We start from the raw sequence: 19,776 nt of genomic DNA on the forward strand, positions 1-19,776 counted from the left end.
ACAGGTCACCTGGACACAGGTTGCCTGGACACAGGTCGCCTGGACACAGGTCACCTGGACACAGGTCACCTGGACACAGGTCACCTGGACACAGGTCACCTGGACAGGTCACCAGTCTGTCGCAGGGCAACACAGAGACACACAGGGAGGATTTGGAGAGACCAATTAACCTGACATGTTTTTGGACTGTGGGAGGAAGCCGGAGTACCCAGAGAGAACCCACCACGCACAGGGAGAACATGGAGACTCCATGCAGGGAGACCGGGGCCGGGAATCGAACCCAGAACCTTTTTGCTGCAAGGCAACAGCTCTACCTACTGCACCACTGTGCAAACGTGGAGGATTATTACAGATATTAAAATCTTTTCAGTGTTGAAGAAATTTCTGGACCTCAGGTTGTGTCCCAGTTACAACATCTTTAAATGACTAAATACAAAGTTGAACTTTGACCCCAACATAATCTCTGCTGACAGATTAAGGTTTCAGTGTCGTTTGAAGCAGAGCTGATGATAGTCTGTGGGTGGTGACTGTGGCGTTCCTCAGGGCTGTGTTGTAAGACTCTGTTTACTACATATTGACTGTTTTGTTCTTTCCCATGTTGAAATGATGAGCTGATCTGTTCATCTGTGACACGTTTTGGTGAAAATCCCAGACCGAGGCAGTCGAGCTGCTCAGCGTTTCATTTCCTCCTGACATCAGCCACTCCGCTCTGCACTTTGACCTCTAATGGCGCAGATGGTTAAAAGTCGGAGACCAATCAGAGAGCTCCGACCAAACCGGACCAACTGATTCACCGACTCTGTCTCAGTTATTCGGCTTCCTCAGGTTTTAACCTGCAGCTGTTTTCCATCTGCTGTAGTTACATCAGCTCAGTCAGGTGATCAATGTGTTCAGACTCTATTCATCTGATCGATCAGGACGCCCAACACTGAGGGAACACTAACCGCCGGATCGATGGCTGACGTTTGTGTCAGCCTGAATGGATCCTGAAGGCTCCCTGGACGCTGCAGAGTCGCATCGGCCCGTTTACGCCTGATTAACGGACGGCGGATTCATTTACGCCGACCACTTCCTGCTTCGCAGCAAATCTTCCACCAGCTCCAGATCCAAACACCCAGACAGAAGAACGTCAACCACGCTGACGCTCAAGGAACAATACTTCTGTTTCTTCATGTATTTCTGTGTCCAGGAGGATTTTTTTCTCCTCCCGTGTTGAAAAGCTCAAACTTCACAGCTCAGTTCATCTGAACTTCAGCACCAGAACTTTACTGAACCGGATCAGAACCTGGATCTGTTTTCAGACAATCACAGTTAAAGACTGAAGATTTTGTACAGATTATTCAGACGCGCTGAGCAACTAAGAAAAGAATCTGAGTTTGAGTCATCATGTGGAAAATTACAAAGTTTGATGATTTCTTTCTAATTTTTTTTATTTAAAACATTAAATTACATTTCAGGCAGGAAACTTTGACTTTTTGGACAATTATTCCCTCTGGTTTCAGATGCTGTGCAGCTGGAAAAACATTTGCTCTTTTTTTTACTTTTGTTTTGATAGCATCAAGGCATCTCAGAAGGTCAAATAATGCCTGAACTTTGACCCCAAATCCCAGAGGAGTTGAAAAGGCTTCAGGATGCAGAGAGAGGAACTTCAAACCATCGTAACAGAAACGTTCGTATCCCCGACAGAATTAAAGAGGAGCAGCAAAAGCAAAGGAGGTCGGTTAGCAGAGCTGGAGTCGTCCAGGTTCCTGTGGAATGCATCACTTCTGCTGCCTGGATGTCGAGCCGTTAGCATGTAATGCTAACAGCCACAGCTAGCCTGTCACAAGAACTAATTTTGTTGGAGGATAAATTGTCCCAGTAGTTTTTGTGATAAATAAAAATATTGTTGTTTTGAAACAGTTTTTAAGTAAAATGTTGGTAATTCAAGTTTTCCTCTCAAAGAACAATAAACTGTAAATTTGTAAAGATAAAACAGGAACTGGAAATTAATTTACATGTCAAAAAAAACAAACAACCAAAACTAAATGGATTATGAATATTATATTAATTGATTTATTGTAACAGGTGAAGCCACAGTGTCTTCAGTCAGAAGCCTCTTGAGATTTGCTGCAAGACTGACTGCTACTGGAGATCCTTCCTGCACACACACATTTTCAAAGATAAAATAATTTATGATATTTCATCTGATCTGTTTCCAGTTGAATTCCTGCATTAGTTTAAACTTTCCTCCATGCAGAAACGGGAACGTCTCAGCGGATCTATGGAGAAACTCTACGTTCTGCTGATGAGGAGCAGCATCCATCCACCCTGCCGCTCCGCTGGCGGCCTGACAAACTGCACTTTAAGATGACTGCAGCACCGAGCGACTGCAGCTCCAACTGACTGCAGCACCGAGCGACTGCAGCACCGAGCAACTGCAGCACCGAGCGACTGCAGCACCAACTGACTGACTGCAGCTCCAACTGACTGCAGCACCGAACGACTGCAGCACCGAGCGACTGCAGCACCGAGCGACTGCAGCACCGAGCGACTGCAGCTCCAACTGACTGACTGCAGCACTGAGCCGTGAGCCAAAAACAGGAGGAAGGAGATGCAGGACAGAAAATAACCCAGATCCTTACATCCTTCTGATGATCATTTATTAAATGCTTTAGTGACAAACTATGATGATGACGATGTGACCATCAGCTGCAGGTTTCTGCTTCATTTACTGGTTTAAAGCTGCAGAGACCAGCAGCATGCTGGGATGTCACCAGTAACACCGGTAGACCTGATTCTCAGTTGAGGCTCTGCTGAAGTTCGGATTAAAGCAGCTTGTTGTTGTGATGATGGCAGAGCCGCATCACTCTGAGCTGCTCTGTATGTCGGAACCGTCGCTCTGAGCTCATTAAGATTCTCCCGACACGACCGGCTCAGATCATCGAGGCCGAGAACACAGAGACACGGAGAGTCAGAGAAACCCGACAAGGCCTGCAGACACACACCGAAACCCAGAGACCGAAACCCTGAAACCCAGAGACCGAAACCCTGAAACCCAGAGACTGAAACCCAGAGACCGAAACCCAGAAACCCAGAGACTGAAACCCTGAAACCCAGAGACCGAAACCCAGAGACCGAAACCCAGAAACCCAGAGACTGAAACCCAGAGACACACCAAAACATCCATAAACCCACTAAACACAGAGACATTACAAGGTCTGCAGAGAGCCGCCCATGAGACTCAGAGAACCAGGTGAGTTCTGGACCAGACTCGGACACAGCTCTCCAGTTCTGACACCCAACAAGACCCACATCATGTCAACAAGATGATGTCACACAGCTGCTGTGCAGATCCATGATCCTAATGAGGCCCGGTTGGTGCTGATGAGTCCCATAGTCAGGCAAGAACCGCACCAGTACCATCATGATACCCGGAGGAGAACTGAGGAAAAGAGGGAACCGGAACAGAACAACTGTTTTAACAAACAGGAAGGTTCATGAGGAAAATGGATTTCAAAGTAAGAGCTCAGGCTGAACCAGAACGTGATGTCTGAAGAACCTTTTGGTAATTTAAAGGCCGCTCCATGCCGACAGGTTGTTTAAAGAGCGAACATGCGGCGCTCCGGCCTGAGGATGGAAGCAGAGCATGAATTATTGATCCAGCATCTCTGACATGACAGGAAACCAGCAGCGTCATGGAGACGGAGAAGGAGCGGTGCGGGTCTGGGTTCTCCTCTTCCGGATCCTCGGAGCGAATCCCAAACATCCTGACCATGTTCAGTCAAACGGCTCAGTTTGTCCAGATTCAGTGATGAGGAGCTGAAACTGTCTTTAACCCGTAGAACTCCATCCTTCATCAGTTCTTCGCTCTCTGGATCCCTGATTCTTTCACTGCGGCCCGGTTCTCCAACCTCCTCTGGCCCAATGCAGCTGGACTCTTTGGGTTCTTCTGGACCGTTCGGCTCCATTGACAGGTTCCTCAGATCATCTGCTTCTCTCGTTGGTTTGAATCTTCCTGATCCAACAGGAAACAGTTTACCTCCACAGGAAACTCTCTCCATGGTCCAGACCCAATCAGTCAAGGAGTTCCTCAAGGCGTTGTCTTCAGACCACAGCTGTTTATCAGTCAAATGATCCAAACAGCTTAAATTATCCCAGATTTCCTCTATATCGTTATGAAACAACATTTTCCCATCCATTGAGTTCCCACCACACAAGCTCTTTGCTCAACTTTCCGCTGAGAGGAAACTAACGTCCCGCCGACACCGACACCAACACCGCTACATTTATATTAAACACAAATATTTAAAACGTGAGCCCAAACGCCAGGATGCAGCACCACTGAAAATGATGCAGTAGGTCAGCCGGGCCAATCGGTGGCGCTGTGTCAGAACAAAAACACAGAACAAGGTTTGATGTTCTGCGTCTTTTTGTAAATGATCGCATTGTAGCTCCATCTCTCACTCAAACAAACAAACATGGCGCTGTTCTGTGCTGTTCTGTGGTTTTTGCGTTGTGACTGCGCTACAGCGCCACCGAATGGCCTGGAAGACCTACTGCATCATATTAAGTGGTTCTGAATCCTGCTGTGTTTTTTTATTGGTTCAGAAATAATCATTTTACAGTGAAATGGTCATTTCTGGCCTCCACAACGACGCGCAGCCTAAATAAACTCTGATACTAAATTCTACGTCTCAACCAATTCCTTTATGGTTTTACTTCCTAGTTCCTCTCTGGACTCCTTCACTCTTTCATTCCTGCGCTGAACATCTTGACTCTGTTCTCATGCCAGACTGGAAAACACCTGGAACATTCCTGAATCCATCCACTGACTCACCAGCGGCTCACTGGGTGTAGATGCTTCTCTTTTGGTTACTGCAGAGGTTTTATGGGTTTTACTGTTTGCTCTTTTCTGCCCAGATGATAATGTCAGATTTATACATTAGCAGGGATTAAACCGGATGTTTAATCAGTTCTGCTGCTTTAGGCTGCTGGAGGACCAACTGGCCACTTTCTTCTTCTACTCTCCAGTTTGCATCGTTTTCTCTCCAGAGAAGCTACACCTGCTCTGCGTTCTGATTGGCTATGATGCTGCCATCACCTAATCGTTCTCCCTGTTAATGTTTTACTGTTCATGAACATAGAAAATAATCCTAGATCAGTTTTTCTCTTTCTGTTTGTCTCTTCAAACCTCCAGACGGCCGCTGGTTCTGAGCCCGGTTCTGGTTCTGCTGGAGGTTTCTTCCTGTTAAACGGGAGTTTTCCTCTCCACTGTCGCCCCCTGCTGGTCAGGAGGAGTGACTATTGCAAATCAACGGGTCTGCTGGATTTCCTTGGATATTTTACACTAATTTGAATAATTAACTTAAAGCATTGACTGGTGACTCGGATTAATCTGAATGTCTGACTGAGTTAAAATGGCTTTTCTGTGAACTTCCTGGAGAAACGATACTACAGAAACAAACTGAACTGAATTAGCATTTTTGCAGCAGCTGCAGCTTTAGCATGGAGCTAACGTTGGATCTCTGGCAGAACTAGAACATGAATAAAAGATTCTCATCTTGTCGTCATGCTGGAGGAAATGAAGTGAAACAAACTCAGAGCCCTGAGGAACCTCATCTGAATGTTTAACAGCTTAATTCACTGTTTGAACTGAAGTCACTGTTTTTGGAAGACGACCTGTTACTGAACTGTGGTGGAAATTAGCTGGAAGGAAAACCTCCAGAACTCTGCCGGAACCGAACCTGCATCCTGAACGTTGGCTCAACGTTTCCCTACAGAAAATCAAAGATTGAAGATGAAGAACAGGAAGAACTGAACCGGGTTCAGGCACTGAAGCTGTTAAAGGTTTGGATCGGCACCAAACGATCAGGGAATGATTCTGGAGTTAAATGGACCTAAAGAACTCTGGCAGTCATTTTGACCACAGGACGTTTAGCTCACATTTCTTCACCAACTCAGATCGGTGGGCAACTTTGGGTTCAGAGCCGAGAGGAGGAACCGAACCTACAACCTTCTGACTGCAGCTCTGCCCGGACCGGACCGGATCTGAGCAGAACTTTGGTTTTCTGTCCAGGTTTTACTGATTTGACTTGAATCTCAAAGTTTCGTGTTGTCAGAACCTCCAGAACCTCTGACTCTGATCCATTCAAATCAAAGCCTCTGCTCTGTTCCGGAACCGCGTGCGCTCATGCATTCAGAGTTAAAGGTCCAGCGGTGACACAGCAGCGCGGATTCACCGAACCGAACCGAACCGAACCTGTCCTTCAGCTTCCCGTCTCACCGCCAGCCGTCAAAATGAGACGCAGAAATTAGAAAAATATCACGTAGACGTCACTCTCCTGCAGGTTCCGATCCGTTACGTAACACCACGGCACCGCGCGCGCCCGAACAGAACCGGAGCAGAACCGATACAGAGAAACGGAACAAATCCCACCTGGTTCCTTTATCTCCCATCCTGACGACACCGACGAGCCGACGGAGCCGGACAGCGAGCGATGGGCGAGGAAGAGGAGCAGCAGGAGGAAGAGGAGGGGGGGATGCCGTCACCGTGGAAACAGAGGGGAGGACGTCTCACAGGAAGCCGCCGTCAGATCAGAGGAGGAAAAAAACCTTCTGATGTCTGAGAGACGCTGCTCTTCCTCCTCCTCCTCCTCCTCCTCCTGTCAGCCTCATTAGCAGGACGGTGTTAAAACATGAGACACCCAGAGGTCTCGTTTTATTTGTGTCTCCAGCTGCAGCGACCTGCTGAAAACTGATTAGCATCAATTAGATCAGGGAGAGAAACAGGAAAAACGATCAGGTCAAAATTCACTGAACAAAGGGATCATTTTATTAATCATTTATTATTTTGAAGTTTTTTCTGTTCAGATCCATCCACCCTGAGGAAAGATCTGCGGAGAACCGCAGGGCTGGGTGTCAGGACCTCACGTTGTTTATTACGGAAGTTCCTCCGACATGACGACATGATGCAGGAATTAAGGTGAAATTAGTGTTTTAAATAAAGATTTAAATGAAAAAATTAAATCCAGTTTTTATGCAGATAATCTCTTCATTTTGTGATTTTCTCCTGAGATGCCATGAAAGCTTCAGCTGCTGCAAATATAGAAATTTAATTCAATTTATTTATATTTTAAATGATTCTGTTCAGACATTTAATAAAGTATATTTTTTCTCTTGTATGTTTTCATATTTTTAGTTTGAATCTGTTTCCATTTGTTTGGCTCTTTGCTGTTTTTGCACCTGAAATATTATAAATCTATAATTTTCAGGCTGATTTACCTTAAATTCAGAGGATATACTGTTAAAAAAAACATGTAGATTTCAGCACAAATTAATCTAGTTTATGTGAAAAACAATCCTTGTTTTAAAATTCGTTGCGTTTGGATGATTTTCAGTGACGGGTTGACCTCTTCCTCCTGCTGCTCCTCTTCCTCCTGCTGCTCCTCTTCCTCACCCATCGCTCGCTGTGAAGCTCTGGATGATGGAAACTTCTGAGCAGAACTGAAAACATTTTCACAACCAAACTGATTTCAAAGAATAAAAGTCGACAGATGAAGCTGCTGGTGCGAACGGAGGAACAGTTTGCAGTAAATTAAGGCGCGTCGATCGCCTGCAGGTCAAAGGTCATCTGTTTGGAGGCAGCAGCTGGTCCCTCATTAACGATGTCGGTGTGAAGCAGCCTGCAGGGCCGAAGCTCATCATCATCATCATCATCACCTGGTGCTTTTCTAAGCCGACTTCAGCAGTTTTGTCCCGGAGGCGAAGACGAGCGAAAGGACGAAGAACAGAAATCAGTTCAGACTTATTAAAATCATTTTTCATTTTAATTGGACAGAAAACCGCAGAGGAATAACAGCCGCTTTATGATCCACTGGAGAAGAACGAATGGACGCCATATTTAGAGGAAGAATGAGTTTTTATTTTAAAGAAAGATTTAGACAGAAATGAGTTTTCCCTTGGAGATGTTTTAGAAAAGCAGAAAGATTCTGGATTTTAATTATGCTTTACGTATGAAAATTTTAAAGTATAATAATCTTTGACTTTTTTCAGGTTGTGGTTTTGTTTAAATATTATTTCTGTCGTTTTTTAAGCATCGTGTTTTTTGTTTCGACTCGTTTGAAACCAGCAGACAAAACAAACCGCAAACATGAACGATGCAAACAGAAAACCGAAGCAACAGGAAAATCCACAAACAGCGGCAGACAGAAAACTCGATCCACTGAAGTCCTCCAGGCCTCTAGGCGGAGTCTGGAGCCGGTAATCAACCTTTTATTCATGCTTGGAAGTTAATGTTTCTGCTGGTTTCACTAGAACTGCAGCATTTCTCCTGGTTCCTGTGGTTGCAACATTTTTTGTTGCATTTGTTTTTGAGTTTGTATTATTTTGTGTTTTGCCATTTGCTCCGTTTTTACACCATAAGAAGATGGACTTACTGATTAATGAAGAGGAAGATTTATTCAAGTCTTGACAGAAAAAGCGAACGGCGCCATTATCTGCTGCTGCTGTCAGTTTGGGTTACTCTGAGATGGATCCATCAGGTATCGAACACGATGGGTTTGGACCAGATGAGGCGTTTAAATGCTTTAAACTGCTCATGGTTTCCTGGCTGTCGTACAAGTTTCTCCAAGCGACTCATGGACTCATGATCACTTTATCGCTGGTCCAACAGAGAGCGGAAAGAAGAACCAGATCAGTAGAAACAATCTGTGGGTTAAATTCTGGATTTATTTCTTTATTTCCGAGGAAGTTTCAACTTTCAGGACTCATTAAGTTGAAAACGGCTTGCCATACAGTCCCAGTTAATAAGCTGTATAAATAAATGAAGGATAAAACCAGATGATCCAAATGTTCCCTTTAAACCCGGAAGGTCCAACAGAACCGAACAAAAGGCAGAGCAGCAAAAATACAAATATTTCACATCATCTTCCCTTTTCAACCAAACATCATAAGAACAGAACCGGAACCAGAGACGTTTAATCTGAGAACCTGAGAGTCCAGACCGGATGAAGAACCAGTTTTGATCTCCACAGCTGGTTCTGATCCAGATCCAGTTTAACAAACACAAATGATGAAACCGGCCAGAAAGTAGTTCCAGAACAGAACTGGGTTGGCTTCAGAACCTCTCAAGTTTTCCTTAATCGGTCGAGACCTGGTTCTGTAGAACCTACCCGATTTCCAAGCCAAGATCTGAACTAGAACCAGAACCTGTTCTGCAGCACCTGCAGAACCAATTAGCTTTGAGTTGAAGCTTCATGAAACCCAAACCCGGTCCAGTTCTGATCCGAACCGAATGTTCTGGTCCGTTTCAGAGTAAAACCAGCAGAACCGGTTTCAGCCGGCAGGGAAAGCTGAACGCTTTGGAGCAGCGCCCTCTGCTGGCAGGACGCCGCAACTGCACAACTCAAAATTATTTTGTTAAAGAAAAAGCTATTTAGTATATTTTAAAACCCAGCAGCAGGGGGCGCTGCAGGCTCCTGTTGGATTCCAGGAAATTAAAGATTACCGGTTGAATTTAGACGCGGTAAACAAACGCCGTAAAACAATTAACAGGCTACAAGACGCAGCGGCTCCGTATAAAATGGTGTAGTATGTCTGCCTGGCCACTGAGTGGCGCTGTAGCGCTGCCACCGAAGCCATGAAGCAGCGAACGGCGCCATGTTTGTGAGTGATGCGCATGTGGGGAGCTGAGCTCAGAACCGGAAACGGGTCAGCTCCGTTAATTCATCATCATCCTGCAGTATTTATCATTTCCCCAACATTTGAGTCGCATCCAAGTAAACAGGATTTAATCTCGTTATTTTCATGACGGTTTGAAACGACGGATTTAATCAACACAATGTTTCTTTTCCTTCCGCCTCCTGGTGGCGGTAAAACTGCAACTTCAAGCTGCCTTCATTATGCAAATACAATTTAAAACTAAATACAAATCTGCATTTTTCTGAAACGCATTTTACTTATTTATAATTAGACGTGATTAAAACAGCTGAAAAATTGTTCTCTTCTCCATGTCAGGAGCTTCACTCACATTAAACTCACGGATTGTTTTGTAGATTTAGTCTCTTATGTTTTATAAAATAAACTGTTATAGTTAGCAGTGACGCCTGACTGGAGGACTCATTCTGAGACTCAGAGCTTCGTTGCTTTCTACTTACTGAAGGAGAACAGTGCCATCTAGTGTTTGACAATACAAACTGCAGACTGCAGTCAAAGTCCGGGACAATTGGGCTAAAAATACGCGACAGTTGGCAGCCAAAACGATTCTGGAGCTCCGATTCAAAAAATATTGTTTCTGGAAACGGCAGATCCGTGTGGACAGGGTTTTGGTTTGCAGTTTATCTGATGTTTATCGGGTTTTTGGAGCTGTAATTGTTGGTCACAATCAATCAGGAATTGCTCCTCATCGTCTCTCATGTCAGATGAACTCCATCAGCTGCAGCTGGTGAGTCCGGTCTGATCGTGTCATAACCTGGTCCGATCTCAGGAGAACCACATGGTACCCACCTGCAGCTCTGGCTGTTAATCAGATTCCTTCAGCACCAATCAGAGCAAACTGACCGTCTGCTCCGTAACCCTGAAGTCTGAACGCTGGCTGATGCTCCGCCATTTTTATCCCTTAAATTAAAGAACCAGTTCAATCTGGGGGAACTTTTAGTTCCTTGGAAGGTTCTGTCCGTAAAGTGCTGCAGAAGACGAAACATTCTTCTGCCTGATTTCCACTCATCTCTGACTTTCAGAGACTTCAAGTTTAAACAGCTGAGTGAGTTTTACCTGTGTCAGGTGAGCACACCTGTCCAGTGAACGCTCCTGATGTCCGTCTGGTCCACTGACTTCAGACGAAGCACCAATCAACACATTCGCTCAAATGTCATTAAAACCTGCTGGTATTTTCCATCCTGGGAGTTTGTTCTACATCTCAAAGTTTAACGGTTTTCATGTTTAAAAAGCTGAAAGTTAGTAAAAAGTCAACGTTCCCTTGTTAAAATGTTACTGCAGCAAAGGTCTGTTAGAAAATATTTAAAAACTCCAAACTTCCCTTTTTCTCCTCATTACCAAGGGATGAGGGGAAACGTTCCCTGAATCATTTCTCAGACCCATCATCCTCAGGCCGTGAACTGCTGCTGGATTGGCCGGTTCAGATGCGTGTCCACAGGAAGTCTCGTGTGATTGGCCGGTTCAGATGTCACTCCAGAGGACGGCCCGCCGGCTCCTGTCCACGCTGACGAAGTGTTCTCCAGAGAGAGACCAGGACACGGCGGTGATGGACGAGCTGCAGGAGGACGGACGACGAAAAGGAGACGTTAACGTCAGGAAGCTAATCACACTGATGTTAGCTGCTGCTGAATACTGAACCTTAAGATAAACATTTAGTTTATCTAAACTAAATATTCAGTTAGCAAGCTAAGCCTTTAGCTGGAAGTTAATTTAGTTAGCAAACTAAATATTTAGCTTGAAAAACAAGTGCCGTTTTTCAAGCTAGCTTGCTAAACATTAGCATTAACATTATTTTGCGTGAAGCATCAGCTTTGCTCTGAATTCTCCATGGAAACCATCATGGATACTGATGGTTCCTGTTGGATTCCAGGAGCCATCCTGAACCAGATCGGCTCGGATGACCGATCTGGACCCAGGCAGCGAGCAGAACCCGACCTGATGACATCATCAGCCAGCTGATCACCTGTGCTGGTCGGGGAGGCGGGCCTCCAGGCCCCCGGTGGAGACGTTCCAGATGTAAACGGCTCCGTCAGTGGACCCGGCCGCCAGGTAGCATCCATCTGGGCTGTGGAGGCCAAACATGACGGTTAGAACCTGCAGAACCAGCATGGAGCTGCTGCTGTTGTCATGGAAACAGCAGAAAAATCACACAGTTCGGTGTTGAACACAAACTGTGATCAGAACTTGCTGTCTGGTGGTTCTGGTTCCATCTAACTAAAGCCTGGTGATACTCTGGTACCGTTTCAGGCCCAGGTCGGGTATTGGACTGATGGCTGGCGCCGGACTGACCTGATGACCGCCTTGGTGCTGTCGCCGCCGCACTTGAAGCCGTCGGCTCTGAAACAGACACAGCCTGCGTCACCAACAGGAAGCCAGCCCAACAGAACCTCGGAGCAGAACCGGGCCGGCTCTACCTGAAGCACATCCGGTCGTTGGTCCAGCGCAGGTCCAGCAGCTGGAGGCAGTCGTCACGACAACAGCTGAGCAGCTGGCGCCGGTCGGAGCTCAGGTCCAGCGAGGTGACTCTGCCCTGAGAGGGAAGCTCCTGAACGCAGTTCACTGTCCTGATGGCCAGAACCGAAACGGACCAGAACCGGGTCAGAACCGAAACCGGACCAGACCATTTAGCTACACTAATGTTAAACCACTAAACAAAAATTTTGCAGATGCGAAGACTAAACAGCCAAGTATAAAAGGATTTGTGGGAGCTAACGCTAAACGGCTACACACAGAAAGAAATTAGCAGAAGCTAATGCTAACTATTAAGATGCCCGTCTCTCTCTCTCTCTCTCTCTCTCTCTCTCTCTCTCCGTTTGTCTCTCATCTTCATCTCCTTCCAGTTGATGATTAAAATCAAAATGTTGCATGAAACAGATGAGCAAAGTCAAAAAGACGTAATGCGGCAAAGTTTATCCATAAAATCTGTAACGTTTTATGACAATAATCGGTTTAAAAAAACGGAGGCCATGTTGGAAATGGCTTATAGGAATATGAAGATGAGGAAGAGGAACCTGCTGTCCCAGACTCTGATCTTGCAGTCAAAATGTCCGCTGATGATGCTGCTGTCAGAACAGACCAGGTCGCTGCAGAACGACGCCACCTCCCCCTGCTGCACACCTGCAGACACAGCGTCCGCCTTGAACACCCCGGTACATCTGCAGCAGCTCGGCCAATCAGAGGAGAGAACAGACGGACACTCACAGGCGGCTCTGTTCAGGTCCCAGAGCCGGACGGTCCGGTCGGTGCTTCCTGTCACCACCTGGTGGGGGACGCAGGTGAACCTGGCCGCCGTCACCTTCCTGCTGTGACCCGTCAGAGTCACCTGACCCACAAACACACGTTTGGGTTTCCACCTTTACCAGGCCGCTGTGGCGGGTTTCATTTTGGTAGGTTACCTTGGGGACAGAGTCATCCAGGCGCCACAGCAGGGCGGACTTGTTGTGCGACGCCGCCAGGATCCTGCGGCCCTGCGGACACAAACAGGCGTCAGCAGCCCTCTGGTGGCGCCAGGTGAGCTCCGGCTGAGGCGTCCGCTCACCATGTGGTCGAACTCCACGCAGGTGATCCCCTCCGTGCTGCCGTCCAGCGTGGCTCTGTGAGTCAGCGAGCCTGGTGACATCATCAGCCAGGTCACAACCACAGGAAACGAGAAACAGACCTGGGTCGGTCAGCTGACCCAACCGGAGCCGCCTTACCTGCCCGGACGTCCCACAGCTTGATGACCCGGTCCGTCCCGCCGGTGGCCAGCAGGTCCGAGCCGAAGCTGAACCGCACCGCGTTGATGCCTTGCTCATGGGCTTCCTATGGAGGATGCAGGTATTACTACGGCAACACCCACCAGTCAGCATGTAAATGCATAAAGGTCAGAGAGGGGCATGCTGGGATACAGCTGAAGATAGAGGAGCTCCTTATGGGGCGCAGAAACACTCAGAGAGATCCAACCACAGAGACCCAACGAGGTCCAATCAGAGGGAACTGCTGGTTAAATGGTTAGAAAATATAATTGGTTCCTGCAGTTCTTCCTTCCACCACCAGATGGAGACAAATGTCAGATTCAGATTCTGCCTGTTCCTTTAACTTAATGTTATTAAATATTAGACGTAATGACGCCACTTGAACCTGATCGATGTAAATTTTTCTGAATTTACGTTTGCAGAACAATAAAGGATTTTTCTAATTTGGAAAAATTGTTTGTGGCTTTAATTTTTTCTTTCAGTGATTCATGGGATGACAGAGTGAGATTTTACTGTAAAAACAAACAGTAATATTTGTGTTTTACTGTTCAGCCCTGAATAAAATGAGATAAAATGTTAATAAAATGAGATGATGCTTATCAGGTTAGATTTCACTTGTTTAAAGAGACAATGAGGAACATATTTATTCTGTCCTGAAATGTCCAACCTTAAAAAGACACTACAACTTCAGCTGTCTGAAAACTGATGGTTCCTTCATTTCTCACAATCTGAATGGATGGTAGGAAGTTTGATGAGCTAGTTGGTCAATTAGCCTCGAATAATTTACATTTTAGTTTTTGACCAACTGATGAGGTCATCCTGCCCCAGTATTTCAGCGTCACAGTTTGGCGTCAGAAAGTGGGATACGTCACGTCGACGCCCTGCCTCATCTGTCAACTTCATTATTGCTTCAGTCATTAATATGAGTGGACATGTTGACCAGCAACGAGAGGCTTTAACTGGGTTCATTCAGTCGACCCTGTACTGCAAAAACACAAAATATGACCAAGTATTTTTGGTCTAGTTTCCACTACAAATACCTTACTACACTTGAAACAAGACAAAACCAACTTACAAGGATATAGAAGCTTGTTTTAAGTAAATAATTATCCTAATTCTGATTTTAAAAGGTTCTTGTTCCACTGGCAGATTATTTCACTTGAAACAAACATTTTTAGGGTTTGGTGTTGAAGTCAACTGGAAACATCTACAGAAAATGTTCAGGCCGACAGTAAAGTCAGGAAAAAGCGTTCAGGGATGGAGACCAACATGGAGGTCAGCAGGTTAGGACAGAAATGCATCATGGGGACTGGAGTTTTACCAGGACTTGCAGCGGTCTGACAGGAACTCTGGCTGATAGACAGATTCCAACGGGAAACAGCAGATCCTCCTCCAGGCTGCGGACCGAGTGACCCCTTCTCTTCCTGCTGAGGTCAAGAACTTTCCATCAGAGACACATCAACCAAATGCAAACAACCCAAACCCAAAAAACTCACTCAAACATCTCTCTGATGGAGGAGAAGAACCTGGGCGAGGAGGCCGACGCCGACCTGAGGAGCAGGGCTAGCGTTAGCTTGTTGCTAAAGTCTCCACATCAGGAAGGCAGCAGAGGTTTGGATTAGTGAGACTTTACACAATCAGATGCAAAGAAGCAGAAATATATGAAAAATTTAACCGTAAAATAAAAAGAAATCTGTTTTCTAACATCTTTAAAGAGGTTCAATACTCCAAAGGCTTGATTAAAAATTTGACTTTTCAATTTGACTCAGTTTTCCTCTAAATGTTACAGTTTTCCTATGAAACACTGAATGAAGACATTAAACTTTCTGTGTGTTTTCTCTCAGTCTGGGCTGAACTAATGATGTAAATCATTCTGCGATGTGAAAGCTGAAAGGTCGCGGTTGGAAGCGGAGCAGCGGAGCGGGTCGACCTGAAGAGGCGAGTCGCTCCTCGGCCGCCGGACTTGTCCTGATCCTCCGGCTTCGGAGACGTGGACCTGGAAGTCGGAGCGCTGGACGAACGGGAAGACAACGCTCTGAGGTGATTTTCATCCTGTTAAACCTCGAAACCTCATTTATCGTTTAGTGAAGTTCTCACCTGTCGACGATGACCTTTGACCTGGCAGCCGTCTGCAGCTGCTTCTGCACGGTTGCCTGTCGAGCTCTGATGGAAACAATCATTAAAAAATCTCTTAAAGCCTTTTCTTGCTGCAGCAGGCGTGGAGCGGGAGCGTTTCCAACCTGGAGCGGCGTTCGTTGCGGTGGTTCATGCGGGCGGCGGCCTGCTTCTTCTGGTGCATCATGTCCTCCAGGACGCGCTCCTCTTTCTCCTTCTCTTCCCTGAGTTTGGACTCCGCCTCCCTCTGACGCTGCAGCAGCGCATCGTACGCCGCCTTCAGCGTCTTGTTCTTCTGTCTGACCTGCTCCACCTCATCCCCCAGAGCCCGTTTAGCTTCGGACGCCTCTGCTAGCCGACCGCCCTCCTTCTGTAGTCTGAGAACAGAGGAGGAGAAGCGTCTTTAGGCTGATTTCCTCCTGATGGTCCAGTCGACTCGGTTCTACCGGAACCAGAACTTCCTATAGCTGCTGTGGTTCTGTCTCTCTCTGCTCCGAGTCAAACCAACCTGTTCCCCTCCTGGCCTGTGGGGGCGCTGCACCAAGAGCCACTGAAGGAAACGACACAAAAACCTCTGAAGACACTGAGAGCAACTTCCTTCTTCACCAGATGGAAACAAGATGGAGGCGTCAGATTTTAGTGTTGGAGGATTTCTCTTTAGGCTAAAGACCAGGAGCCGTTTCTCCTGCTAGCACTAGGCTAGCATGTTAGCTTTGGTTGTATTTACCCAGAATGCCTTCTGCTGTAGTCCAGTTCTTGCTTTTGGAGCGGTCTCCGGTCCCCTTGGCATTCACATATGCGTTCAAACCGAACCAGAGTTCACTTCAACCGAACCCAGATGAGGTTTGGCGGACCAGAGTTTGATTTTTGGTTTGATTACGCATGCACACCTGCCCAAACCAACAGGACGATCTAGGAAAACGGACTGAACTGGACGAACCCTGAGAGCCTCCTGTTCTCACCCATCATCGAGGACGAAGATGGAGGAAACAATGACACAGGTCCCCCTCCCCAACATCTAGTGTAAACCTTCAGAGCAGGGGTGTCCAAAGTGGGTCCTGGAGGCCCGGCATCCTGCACGTTTCAGTTCTGTCCCTAGTGGTAGCAACAACCTCCTCAGCTAGTCAATGTTCTGCTTGGGCCTTCTAACGAGCCATCAGTTGATGCAGGTGTGTAAAACCAGGGAGAAAACTAAAACATGCAGGATGCCGGGCCTCACTTTGGACACCCCTGCTTTAGAGCAATCTCTCTCTCGCCTGTGGTTGCCCCCCAGTGGTCCGTGAGGTACTGCATGTAAACAACCATTTATTTGACGTGATGTGAGCTCAAATTGGGACATATAGTTAAAATACCAAAGGACTGTGTTCAAAAATGATGGTGAATAAATGTTTTAAGACTGGGTCCCTCAAAGAAAAGCTAAAGGTAACAGTGGAAAGAAAATGGCAGGACGAGTTATATGATCAGAGGAATCCATGTCTGCAGGAATATGTTTCAGTTTCTCAGGGTGAGTTGCAGAACTTTTGCTTTTTTTAAACAGTGTTATGATGCGTAGCATCCAGTCCGACATGCGGCTGCGATGAACGCAACAGGACTGTGACGAGGCGGTGAACAGCGCTGCGCCCCGCGCTGACTAACTGCACCTTAACACCTAAAATAAAATACTTATCAGGCTTAGAATTCACTTTGAGTCGACTTGTTGGTGGTTTTTCCACATCCACTCACATTTACCAAACAGCAGCACTCTTTTCATTAGGAAGAACAAAGACGACAACAATAAGTGAGTTAAAAGACTAAAATTTTCATTTCAGGTTCTATTAAATCAAGACATTGTATTATTTGGATCCATGAGTGTTTGCTAAATGTTTAAGAGGAAAAACTGCATCAGGTTATTAGAATCAGCACCAAGCTAAAGTAAAATTATATTAAAGGTTGTTGGTTGAAGTGGTTGTTGAGGTGAACCAGCAGCAGCTGCACCGTCAGAACAGGCTGTCCAGGTGCAACAGGTGAGCAGGCGGGCTCAGGTGTGTGTGTGTATTTGATGCATTGTGGAGGCCATTTTCCTGACACACATTACGTTGTGAGGACCAAAGCCTGGTCCAAACAAGAGGAAATGCTGTGTTTGGGTCAGGGGTCAGGTTTAGGATTCAGGTGTAAATTGAGTTTTGGTTAGGGTTAGAAATGAATGGAAGTCAATGGAAAGTCCCTGAAAGACAGTGCATGTGTGTGTGTGTGTGTGTGTGTGTGTGAGAGAGAGAGACTCACCTGGTTTGTAGTTCCTGCAGGACACGCTCTTTGATTTTAATCTGCTGCTGCAGCTCCACCACCTTGTAGGCCAGCTGCAACGACACCAACGGTCTGAATTCAGCTCCCATCAGTCGCCTCCAAACTAAATAAATCTCTCATTTCCTCCTGCAGGTTGTTCTGCTGCAGCAGATGAACTAAAACATGGAGTTAAATTCAGGAAATGATCCATTCAGGTGTTCCTGCATGTAGTCCAGAGAGGAAACCTCAAACTGAACAGAAAGGTTTCATCTTGCTGTATGACTTGGAGCTGATCCACAGTTTAAATTATAACAGTTCACCGGTTCTGGTCTGAACTCAAACGTTCATCCTTGGTCCACATGGACCTGAATTGTTCTCCTGTTTGTGTTTAAGCAACAGTCTCTGGACTCTGCTGCCACAATGGAAACTGGAATTACAAATTAAACTTAAGCCAAAGTTTGGAAATCAGGGAACATTTTCCTGATCAGAAGTTGGGAAGACTCTCTGGAGGCCAGGCTTCCTGATCCACCAAACCCAGAGCTTCAGTCTGCTCTGTATTCTGACCATCAAATTTAAAATGTCTGCACCACCTGTCCGGTCTGGGAATTTGAATCAGTCAGAATGACGGACGGCCTTCAGATTCACAGGTTTCCTCTGATCCCAGTTTAAGCCGAACTTCAGTTGTCAAACTCGACAGGATCGTTATATTTTGTTTATCTTAGATAAATAATGACGCGTTTCCTTTTATCTGCAGGTGAGCTGAGGAGCATTTCTCACCTCGCCTGTCGTCTTCTTCAGCTGCTGCAGAGAGGAACGGGCGCAGCCCTCAGCAGGAGGTCTGGGTGCAGAAACCAAACACACCGTCAGGCACTGAAACACCTGCACACTGAGTAACAGTAGGAGCTCAGGTGAGTTACCTGCCGGAGCTGCTGAGGAGCCCTTTGGTCATACTGGTTTTCTCCAGCAGCCCAGTGTCTGAAAAGATACCAGACTTGGGTCAGAACTTGACCAGTTTTAGCTCAAAGTAGCTTAACCGATAGAAAACTGCAGGAACACCTGTCACCGCCTGCACCGAACCTCATTCAGAATCCGGCCCGTTTTAGACCCATTTCCACCAGGTAAACCTCTGTGTGACCAGCTGCTCAGGGCAGATGATGAACCAGCTGCAGATTATCTGTCACACATGAGTCACTTCCAAGTTAGAGGAAGTGAACCAGCCTGTGGTTTGGGTTTTAAACCACTTCCTGTACCAAATGTCGGCAAAATAGTGGAACTTTCTGTTTGAGATTCGGTTCGGTTCTCAATTCTTTCGACTGCTGCAGGTCATGTTCTGCAACGGAACCAGACTCTGTAGAGATAAAGTCAGATTTAAGGTCAAAAACGAGTCGTTTGAGTGCGCCGTTAAATCGGCCTTTTTTTGAATGCAGTTCGGCGCCGACTGGAGCCAGCTGTTCTCCGAGGTTCTTACAGAACCGGATCAGGTCCTGGAACATGGCGCTCTGGATCCGGTCCCGGTGCTTCAGCTGCTGGATGATGTGCCCTCTCCAGGTCTCCGCGGACCGGCTGCTTCGCCGCGACGCCCCGCCAGGATCCATCCCGTATCACTGCCGCCATGATCCGCGCTGACCGAGCCGCCTCATGCCGCTCCCCGCTGAGGGACGCTCTCACACCGGCCTGGTCCTCAGGGGCTCCCCGCTCCTCCGGTCCCCTCCATGGTCCTCTCTCCTGTTTGTCGTCTTCAACTTTATTTTTGTTTTTCAACTTTTTGTTGTTATTTTCACATTCGTCACTTGAATGGGGCGGGACGATAGTTTATTCCAGCCAATCAGAGCCCTCTTCCTGATTTGCCCTAAAAGGCCACGCCCCCAAAACTTTATCCGTCAAATTCTTTTTTTCTGAGTACAGGGACAAGATATATGGTCACTTTCCTAAAATAATGTTAATTACGACAAAAGAAAAGCCTTTTGGC

At 46.6% G+C, this 19,776-nt stretch overlaps 2 protein-coding genes and 1 long non-coding RNA gene across 5 annotated transcripts in view; 1 reads left to right on the plus strand and 2 right to left on the minus strand.

Moving 5' to 3' along the window:
- The window catches only part of arrb1 (arrestin, beta 1), a 26,572-nt gene extending 20,037 nt beyond the window's left edge, over positions 1-6,535 (minus strand). The window contains exon 1 of the mRNA XM_007573732.2: positions 6,419-6,535. Within this exon, the coding sequence (XP_007573794.1) occupies positions 6,419-6,438 (20 nt within the window). The 5' untranslated portion in view covers positions 6,439-6,535. The remainder of the gene's footprint in view (positions 1-6,418) is intronic.
- A 214-nt stretch (positions 6,536-6,749) lies between these two features.
- Positions 6,750-9,510, plus strand: LOC107833149 (uncharacterized). Its single transcript, XR_001658866.1, has 3 exons — positions 6,750-6,964; positions 7,380-7,992; positions 8,076-9,510. It is a non-coding gene; the product is annotated as an uncharacterized LOC107833149 (long non-coding RNA).
- On the minus strand, positions 8,690-19,776 carry atg16l2 (ATG16 autophagy related 16-like 2 (S. cerevisiae)). Of its 3 annotated transcripts, none has more exons than XM_016661601.1 (18): positions 19,276-19,776; positions 18,725-18,782; positions 18,585-18,645; positions 17,808-17,881; positions 15,671-15,922; positions 15,529-15,593; positions 15,361-15,451; positions 14,927-14,980; positions 14,752-14,854; positions 13,392-13,497; positions 13,235-13,305; positions 13,092-13,163; positions 12,898-13,018; positions 12,708-12,813; positions 12,111-12,260; positions 11,986-12,033; positions 11,660-11,761; positions 8,690-11,251 (listed from the first exon to the last, which is right to left on the minus strand). In XM_016661601.1, the coding sequence occupies exons 1-18, from the start codon at positions 19,400-19,402 to the stop codon at positions 11,158-11,160; spliced, it is 1,755 nt and encodes a 584-aa protein (XP_016517087.1). In that variant the 5' UTR covers positions 19,403-19,776; the 3' UTR covers positions 8,690-11,157. The 3 variants fall into 3 exon arrangements, with proteins under 3 accessions (XP_016517087.1, XP_007573801.1, XP_016517088.1); XM_007573739.2 differs by having other exon boundaries at positions 14,752-14,857; positions 15,361-15,441; positions 15,528-15,593; XM_016661602.1 differs by lacking the exon at positions 19,276-19,776 and adding an exon at positions 18,864-19,267 and having other exon boundaries at positions 14,752-14,857.

This window comes from Poecilia formosa, unplaced genomic scaffold, assembly GCF_000485575.1.
Source record: "Poecilia formosa unplaced genomic scaffold, Poecilia_formosa-5.1.2 Scaffold337, whole genome shotgun sequence".
Taxonomy (NCBI): Eukaryota; Metazoa; Chordata; class Actinopteri; order Cyprinodontiformes; family Poeciliidae; genus Poecilia; species Poecilia formosa.